This window comes from Oryx dammah, unplaced genomic scaffold (genome assembly GCF_014754425.2).
Source record: "Oryx dammah isolate SB20612 unplaced genomic scaffold, SCBI_Odam_1.1 HiC_scaffold_26, whole genome shotgun sequence".
NCBI lineage: Eukaryota > Metazoa > Chordata > Mammalia > Artiodactyla > Bovidae > Oryx > Oryx dammah.
Genome location: NW_024070210.1, coordinates 23355268 through 23365048, shown reverse-complemented (window position 1 = coordinate 23365048; position 9781 = coordinate 23355268). Strand labels below are relative to the sequence as shown.

General features: G+C 46.1%; 1 protein-coding gene across 1 annotated transcript; it reads left to right on the top strand.

Annotated features, from left to right (window-relative positions):
- The first annotated feature begins 471 nt into the window (after window positions 1-471).
- RDH12 (retinol dehydrogenase 12) lies at window positions 472-9178 on the top strand. The gene is made up of 7 exons (XM_040226226.1): window positions 472-700; window positions 2124-2242; window positions 2712-2867; window positions 3520-3624; window positions 4361-4570; window positions 7062-7251; window positions 8325-9178. Exons 1-7 carry the CDS (start codon window positions 633-635, stop codon window positions 8425-8427), a joined length of 951 nt encoding a protein of 316 aa, XP_040082160.1. The 5' UTR covers window positions 472-632; the 3' UTR covers window positions 8428-9178.
- The last annotated feature ends 603 nt before the right edge of the window (window positions 9179-9781 follow it).

The following is a 9781-nucleotide window of genomic DNA, read 5'->3' as shown; positions in this document are numbered from 1 at the left end:
AAGTGCATGACTCAGTGAGTTTTCACAAAGTGAGCACACCTGTGTAACAGCAGCCCCCTCCAAGAACAGAACAGCACCCCTGACCAGAAGATCCTAACATGCTCCGCCCCAATCTCTACCCCTTTCCCATCAAGGGAAACCACTCTCCTGAATTCTTTCATCGTTCTCCTGGGGGTTTCTTTCTTGTCTATTTTAATCACACTGTATTTCAAGCATCATGGGGTCTATTGCTAAAGTTAAAAATATTCTATTTTGCAGGTGTGGGGCGGGGGGTGGTTGAGAGAATACACCCCCCAGATAAGAGAAATGATTGAGGGTGGGGAAGTTAGGGGGCTGTTCTCCATCTGCCCTCATTCTCTTTGCCAATGTGAGGCTCTGCTCTTTTCTCTGTCCTCCTCCCCAAGGACTACATCTCCCAGCAGGCTGTGCTCTGACAGCTCTCGGATTTAAATAGGATTCTGGGCTACGCTCAGAGCCAGGCTGTTGCTGAGCACCCAGGAGCGAGAGGAGCTGGAGGAGAGAGAAGCAGCAAGAAGCAGCCAAGAGTTGGAGCCAGACCAGGAGGAGCCTGAGCCAGAGTTGGAGTAGAAGTTGCTCTTGCTGAAGCAGCAGCAACTAAAGAAGTTGAAAAGATGCTGGTTGTGTTGGGACTGCTCACCTCCTTCCTTTCTTTCCTGTATGTGACAGCTCCATCCATCAGGTTTGTCTTAATTCAGTAATTCATTGAATAGTTTACAAGGCCCTGAGTTGGGAGCCTTGGAGCTTGTAAGGAGATGAGTTCTCAGCAGCTGAAGGAAGAGAAAGGGATGGAGGCCAAGGGAGAGAACGTGAAGGCAGAAAAAGCACGAAGGAAGGAGGTGGTTATGAAAACCATGGTGGAAGATGAGAAGGAAGCACCTGGGCTGGGAGAGGAGAGGCGGGTTTGAATTCTGAAGCTAGTGAGAGGCTGAATGGATGACTCTATTAAGTAGCTTGAAAGCCATCTTATGGGGGAGCCCTTGCTCTTTCATTCTACTCCCTTGGTTCCTCTGACGACCTCCCTTTCTTCAGTATCCCCAGTCAAGGTGGGCTTGTTGCATTACCATGGGTGGTCCTTGTCAAGGGACTCATTGTTAAGTACCAGGCATCTTGGGAAGGAAACAAACTCTCTCCACTTTGAAACAGCTGACAAGTAATGTTTGGGGATGGCTATTTTGCTGTAAGATTTCTGGAGATGTCAGAGAAATGTGTGTTCTGAGTAGAGAATTTTTAAATTGCAGATAGTCAAGAAGGTTAAAGGGACATATCAAGGACAAAGTATTGCTCTAGGTCCTGGCAGAGAAACCTGGGTTCAGATTCCAGTTTTGCCACTGTTAGCTAGTGAACTTCAAGCCTCAGCTTTCTCCATTGTAATATGGGGATACTAACAGAATGACTGAATTAAATTCCCTTGGAAAGTGCCTGGCTTAGTGCTTGGCAGCTGGACGATGTTTGGGTCATGTCAGGTCTGTTCCCTCCTGTCCTATTTTGGGGAACTTGTCAGGTCAACTCTATGTAAAAGGATGCTCTTCGCACAGAGGTCTGAGCAACGGAGGTTTTCCTCTCTGTGCACTGACTGCTAGAATGAAATCTCTAATAAGATGGCAGAATATTCTGGCTCTCTTAAAACTGGCAAGGCAACCCAAGAGCCATGTTTACATTTGGGACCCCTGGAGGTGCTGTTCATCAGTTACTCACCACTGATGCTTATTGAAGACCGAGGGCTCAGGACCAGTGATTCCATGAATGCCCACCCATCTCATGTTTGTGGCGCAGGTTAGAGGAGGAATCTGACCTCTGAGAACCTCTACAAGATATCTTTGTTATCTAACAAGGAAGGTCTCCATTGGCTCTGGCTCAAGCGAATTGATTTTATTTGCTCTGATGATCATTTGTAGCTTCCGGGCACATGACCTCCCCACCTGAGCTGATAAGCAGGAGACTGCCTTGCTCACTGGGACAATGCTGTCCCCTGAAGATTAGCTGCTTTAGGTCTCCTGACAGCAATGCAAAGAAATCCCTCTTTGAGGGCGGGTGAGTTTTATGAATCTCCTTCTGGGGTTAGAAAAGATGGTGCGTAAATGTTTTGTTTCCTTTGCCTATAGGAAGTTCTTCGCTGGCGGGGTTTGTAGAACAGATGTGCAGCTTTCTGGGAAGGTGGTGGTGATCACTGGCGCCAACACAGGCATCGGCAAGGAGACGGCCAGAGAGCTTGCTCGCAGAGGCAAGTCTTTCCCTTCGTCTCCACAGGGCAGGACCTCCTGCCTTTCTTGCCAGGAGCTCTGCTCACATTCCCTTATCTTTCCTCCTGGGCCAGGAACTCAAGGATCCTGGGGTTCAAGTCCAGCTGGGACACCAACTTACTCTATGGCCTGAAACTTCCTTCCTGCCTGCCCCTTCCTTATTATATAAAGTAAGGAAAACAGTGATGCCTGCGTATAATATTGGTCAGGTTGGTTATTCTAAAAGGAGATCCTTAGCTATGGTAAAAATAAAACCAGGGTTGTAAAAGTCAGGGTTCCCAGGCTGGTCTGAATCTGATAGCAAGGAGAATCCAGAAGTGGCAATATAGCCACTCATTGTTTTAAGAATGGTGAGGGGGAGTGCTCTGCCCACCAGTGCCAAACTCACTTACTAGACTCTTCTTCAGCTCAGGCTCTGAACATGTAGTCCTCTGTTTGTTTTGGCCCTAGGAGCCCGAGTATACATTGCCTGTCGAGATGTACTGAAGGGGGAGTCTGCTGCCAGTGAAATCCGAGCTGATACAAAGAACTCCCAGGTGCTGGTACGGAAACTGGACCTATCTGATACCAAATCCATCCGAGCCTTTGCTGAAGGCTTCCTGGCAGGTGAGGCCCCAGTAGGTGGCTAGAAAGGCAGGAAGCTGGGTGTGGGAGTGGCTGCTCCACCCTGGACCATCTCTGACTGTAAAATCAGAACCATTAGGGATCCCACTGGGCAGGTTCTGCTGCATGAACTAGCAGGGCAGGGAACTGGCAGAGGGACAGTGGGTGGACAGGTTGGGCAGGATCCTTATCATTCTCTTGCCTCAGCAGTGGGGATGTTGGAGATGTCAGCTCCCTGTCTGGGCTTGCTCCTTGGCATCAAGGTGTGGCCCTGATGCCACGCTCTTCTTTGATTCTGAAAATCAGCCTTCTGTGGCCACAGGCAGTAGAAGAAGTTGTGTTGCTGCTAATATTCTTCTGTATCTTGGAAAACGACCATCTGCCATCAAGGACTATGAAATCTATGAAGGACAGGGACCGTGTCTGTCTTATTTACCACTGTGTGCCTAGTGCCTAGCCCAGCCCCGAGTCAGTACTGATACACATTTGCTGAATGAATGGATGAATGGCGTCCAGGAAGACAACAGCAACCAAAATTAGAAACCCAGTGACAGCGGTTACTGAATATCACTGAGATAGGCCCAAAGGCAAGGAACAAACACTCAGAAGTGGGATAGGCAGCTAACCACATGGTCTCCTTGGCTGTGCTCTTTAGAGGAAAAGCAGCTTCATATTCTGATCAACAATGCAGGAGTGATGTTGTGCCCGTATTCCAAAACAGCTGATGGTTTTGAAACCCACTTGGCAGTCAACCACCTGGGTGAGTATCTTTGAGTGACTGAAAAGCAAGGCATTGTGGGTTTTCCTTCATTATCTCTCTCCTAACCAGTACAAAAAAGTGAGCTCCTCTTACTCACACCATTAAGAACCCCCCAAATTAGGAGATACCAGGAAGAAGAATGTCATTCTTGAAGGGAACCATGGTAATGAAGACTTGCCAGGCAGGGCCAGATGTAGGGGTGCAGGGATCTTTGGCTGCAAGGGGTCAGTTACTGTAACAAGTAAAGCAAGGGTTGGTCCATGGAGGAGGCAGACCTTCGAGACTTGAGGTATGAGAGAGGTTATAGTTCAGAGTTCAGGGCGATGGCTTTCATGAGGGTATCATGGAGCATGTTCTCTGATCATAAGCACGTGTTATTTTCCCTGAATATTTCATCCTTCCTTCTGTCCATGGCCACAGCTGTGTGATCATAGCTAGAGGGGAGATGTCCAAAGCTCGCAGTTGCCCCTGACTGGGGCAAGGGCAAAAGTACAAATAACTACAGATTACATCTGTATTGCCTTACCTACAGTCCAGCTCTGGCCCTTGCCTTGAGGACTCCACTAATTCAGACTGACTGACAGTAGTGCTAAGTTGCTCATTGTATCAATGTGTTCACGCCCAGATGATAGTGAGCTAGTGCTAAAATCCTGTCATACACCAGCTCTCACACCCAAGCCCAGGCTGCCAGTCCACTCTTACATTCCACCCCTCTCCACACTGGCTCTCCTCACAGGTCACTTCCTTCTCACCCACTTGCTCCTGGGGCGGCTGAAGGAGTCCACTCCTGCACGGGTGGTGAACCTGTCGTCAGTGGCCCACCATGCTGGCAAGATTCGCTTCCATGATCTCCAGGGTGAGAAGTACTACAACCGGAGTTTCGCTTATTGCCACAGCAAGCTGGCCAATGTGCTCTTCACTCGTGAGTTGGCCAAGAGGCTCAAAGGTGAGTCTAGAGAAAGTGCCAGAGTTAAGACAGGAAAAGCATGGGCTCAGCCCAGTTTTGAGGTTGACAGAAACTTCTGAAGTCAGAATGTCAAGCATGCACATTTCAGTGGCGGCTCTGTGCGCTAAGGAAAATGAGGTTACCAACAGAGCGAAAAATGAATGAGGTTATAAAACAGAGTCCTTGCCCTTGGGAAGGACTGTTGAAATTGAACAGCGGTCAGGAAAACCTATAAACCTTATGTGTTTTGTTACATCTTATTGCATTGGCCAAAAAGCTCATCTGGGTTTTTCCATAACATCTTACAGAAAAACCTGAATGGACTTTTTGGTCAACCCAGGATTTCACATTTATAATCTCATCTGATATTAAAAATAATTTTATTTATTTTTGACTCTGCTGGGTCTTCATTGCTGTGAGGCTTTTCTCTAGTTGCGGAGAGTAGGGGCTACTCTCTAGTTGCAGTGCGCAGGCTTCTCATTGCGGGGGCTTCTTTTGTTGCAGAGCATGGGTTCTAGCGCACGCAGGCTTCACTAGTTGGGGCATATGGGCTCCGTAGTTGCGGCTCCTGGGCTCTAGAGAACAGGATCAATAGTTGTGGCGCACAAGCCTAGTTGCTTCACAGCATAAAGGATCCTGCTGGATCAGGGATCAAACCCATGTTTCCTGCATTGGCAGGCAGATTCTCTACCACTGAGCCACCAGGAAAGCCCTCATCTGATTTTTTTATGACAACCTCTTGCAACAGGCAGAATAGGTATTGTTTTTACTGTTTTATGGGTCCACACTGAGATTTAGAGAAGTGGCCGGCCCAAGATTATACAGCAAGTGAAGGACAAGGACTGGAAGGTGGGGACTGAGATTTAAATCAGGTTGCTTCCTTCGCTGGGCCTTCTGCTGAGGTTCACATGGTGAGCTGAGCTACAGAGCAGCCACTCGCTGCCTGGAGTCAGGGTTTCAGATACTCGAGTCTGAGTTCTTGCTCTGCCATATGTAGAGCCACGTGTATATGCAAACATGTCCCTTTAATCTCCCTTGACTTCATCCCCTCAGCTGTAAGGGGAGGTGAGGCCACTCTTAATCCTATGATTCTGTGCTACCCTGGAGTTTTTGTTGAGCTGTTGACTTTAATATCTTTGAATCTAGAGGACCATTTGCTCTAGTGAATAAGCCAGAGTTTGGGGGAAATGGTGTTTACTATCAGAATGCAGAAAGTAGAAGAATAGGGTAACTCTGTTCAACATCATGTGGTGGCCTGGGTAGGAGGGGAGCTTGGGGGAGAATGGATACATGATTATGTATGGCTGAGTCCCTTTGCTATCCATCTGAAACTATCACAACATTGTTAATCAGCTATACTCCAATATAAAATAAAAAGTTAAAAAATATTAATAATGACAAAAATAACTGAGAGTTTGTGTGTGCCATGTACTATTGATGTCTTTACTCATTTAATACAATATTCCTATGAGGTAAATGCTATTATTTTTCCCTTCCCTACAAAGGGAGAAATGAGCACAGATATCTTAAGAAACTTGCCCAAGCAGGATATATTATTCCTAAATGAGACAGGATTCAAATCCAGGCTGCTTGGAAGTCCATGCTCTTTGCTCTACATTGGGGTTCAGACCTTAGCTCTGCAACCTGCTAGGTGGGACCTTGGCCAATTTCCTTAACCTGTCTGATGAGAACTCAGTTTCCTTAGCTATAAGTGGGCTTCTTAGCATTGCTTACCTCATGAACCTCTTTGAGAGTCAAATGAGATAACATGTAAAACACGTAGCGCACCCCTTGAATATAATAAATACTGAAGACAGTAGAGGTAGCAGGGGTGTCTTAGGGGCCTGTCAGTAGCCCCCATCATATCCATCAACACCCCTCAACCTATATACTTCGTCAAATGTGCTTGCCTGGCAAATGCAGTTTACAACAAGGTCCTAGCTTCCTACCTTCTAACAGAATTGTTACCCCTGAGACTCTCCAATAGAAATTCCAAAGATACCATTTAAGCCAAAGATTAAGATAACACTGAAACAGGGACTTTCCTGGTGGTCCAGGGACTTTACCTTCCAGTGCAGGCGGTATGGATCTGATTGCTGGTTGGGAGCTAAGATTGCATAGGCCTCATGGCCCGAACATCAAAACATAAAACAGAATCAATATTGTAACAAATTAAACAAAAGACTTTAAAAAACGGTCCACATAAAAGAATCTTAAAAAGAAAAGATGGCACTGAAATAGAAGGACCTTTAACCAAGTATTCCATCTGGTGCATAGAAGGCTGAGACAGTTATAGATCTTTCTGGATAACATCAATGAATTACTTGTGAGCTTCTACCTGGCGACTTAGCAACTAAACCACCACCACCACCTGGCTAGAAGTGGTGTTCCCAAGGCCCTTCTTGTCGCTTGTGCATGTTGGTGCAGGAGGTGAGCTGTTTTCCTGGCCTGGGAGTGTGTCTCTGGTCTAACTGTGCCCTCCTTGCACTAGGCACGGGAGTCACCACCTATGCGGTGCACCCAGGCATCGTCCGCTCCGAGTTGGTCCGACACTCCTTCCTGCTGTGCCTGCTTTGGCGGCTCTTCTCCCCCTTCCTCAAGACAACATGGGAGGGGGCCCAGACCAGCCTGCACTGCGCGCTGGCTGAGGGCCTGGAGCCTCTGAGCGGCAAGTACTTCAGGTGTGTAGCAGCTGTGTGCCTGATGCGGGAATCCAGGTTCAGGTTGGGCCAGTAAACCAAGTGCTTTTACTTTTTAATGGAAGCTTAGATTTGATATATAGGCTTCCCTGGTGGCTCAGTGGTAAAGAACCTGCCTGCAAATGCAGGAAACGTAGGTTCAATCCCCAGGCCAGGAAGATTCCCTGGAGAAGGAAATGGCAACCCACTCCAGTATTCTGGCCTGGAAAATCCCATGGAGCCTGGCAGGCTACAGTTCATGGGGTCTCAACAGAGTCAGACATGACCTAGTGACTAAATAACAGCTTTGAAACATTGCAAGAACTGGTTTCAATAACAACAACAAGAGTTGGTTTCATGGCTCTGTTTGAAACCTATGTGCCACATTTCCAGGTAAGCTTTGTAGAGCCTTTTTCTTTTTCTTGAAGCTTTTGGCTGACTTCCCTCATGAATTTTTAAATAGCACATAGCACAAAGCTCCAGGGCAAAGCCACTGCTTCCCAGTGTGAAGATGGTGAGATTGGCATTAACTGATGGAATGTAAGAATAGACATTTTGTTGTCTACTAGATGAGCTAGCCTGGGGTCCAATCACCACCAGATTTCAAAGGATTGGTGAGCAGAAGGGACATTCTGTGGTCTCTGCAACCACTGCAAAATGACATGAACATGTTACTATGCTATACCTTTGTTTTTAAAATATTTTATACTATATATAAGATAGATAACCAACAAGGACCAATTATATAGCACAGGGAAAGCTACTCAGTATTCCGTGATAACCTTTATGAGAGAAGAACCTAAAAAAGAATGAAGATATGTACATGTCTAACTAAATCACTTTGCCACACTCCTGAACCAAACACAACACTGTAAATCAACTCAACACCAAGAAAATTAAAATTTTTAAAAAGTCAATACAAACCCCCAAATATTTAAAAATTGCATTTTAGTATAGTTATTTTTTATCTAATATACTTTATACAGTTAGAAATCTATTCCGAGGAGGAGGACGTGAACTTTTCTGGACTGTCCATTTTCACTGTTGGATATTCACTCTCTTTCTCTGCCCTCCAGTGACTGTAAGAAGACCTGGGTGTCGCCCAGGGCCCGGAATAACAAAACGGCTGAGCGCCTGTGGAACGTCAGCTGTGAGCTTCTGGGAATCCAGTGGGAGTAGATCTGGTGGAAGAGGCATGGTTGTATCAAGCTGAGTTCACACCATGAGAGACGGGGACCAAGGAGAAGGCCTGCCCTGCAGGCTTGTCCTGGCAGGCTGCTGTAGTGAACCCTGGCCTGCTCTGATACTCCCGACCCTTCTAGAAATCTTTGCACACCCAACCCTCTCATGACGCTGGCTCATGGCATAAAACGGTCACAGCTACTGAGCACTCTTCTCCAAGACTTACAGAGTCGGCCACCCTCTTGGGCCAGTAGAACGGGGCAGATGCCAGGCTGGGCATGAGAATGGCAGAAGAACCTGGGAAACTGGATCAGTTTCCTCACCAAGACCAGAAATGCCAGTTAGCACACTCAGCTGAGGTGATGAACATCAGTGTTACATCTTTCTAGGATCTATAGGCTCAAAGACTATTGACTGATCTCTTTTTTGTAATGCTAGTCTGGAGTCTGGACCAACTCCGGAGGATCTTGGCTCAACCTTGGCTGACTTTATTTCCTTCCTCTGAGCATCCTGGAGCTGTAGTGTAAAGGCTCCAGTGTAAAGACACAGGAGACTGTTTTCTCTTTCCAGTAGTTTTTTTTTTTTTTTCAATTAAAAACAATTTTTTTCAGCTCTACTGAGATATAATTGACATAAAACATTGTATAAGTTTGGACCTTCCCATTTTCAATCATGTAGATGGTTTCTTTTTCTAAAGAGTTGCCTTTGCCTCAATTTTAGAGAAAATAAAGACTGTGTATTCATCTTATTGCCTTATTTATTCTCTCAGGGTAGCAAGGGAGAAATGAAACCAACTTCAATGAGTAATATTTCACTTTCTCACTCACTGACCCATAATCTTCTTATAATACGTCCTCTAGGTACAGAATAAGATGGTTCACTTGGGTGTTTTCTCAAGTTTCTTTCAGCTCTCACATTTTACTATTTAAGAAGTGGTAGGAGTGATTTAAATTATACAGATGCTGAGCTTCACTATGGATCAAGGTCAGAGGCAGTAGAAGACTTCATTTAGTTTGATACATAAAGACAGAAAAATCAAGCTCTGATAAACCCTCTAATTAAAACCATAGCTCTCTTCTCTTCTGGCCTCCCTGTTCTCATCTACTGTGGCCCTAGGTGACCTGCTCCTTGCCTTAAGTGCTGAAGGTCACTAAGAAGAGACAGGGAGATGCCACATTTTTAAGTCAGTTGACCCAAGAAGTAAGGTTATTGCTTCCAGTTTGAACGTATCCAAAGGGCATATGGTGATAAAAGTGCCCCTTCTTTCCATAGCAGGCAGACTTAAAAAACAGACAAGCAGGACTTCCCTGCTGGGCTAGTGGTTAAGAATCCACCTGCCAATGCAGGGGAC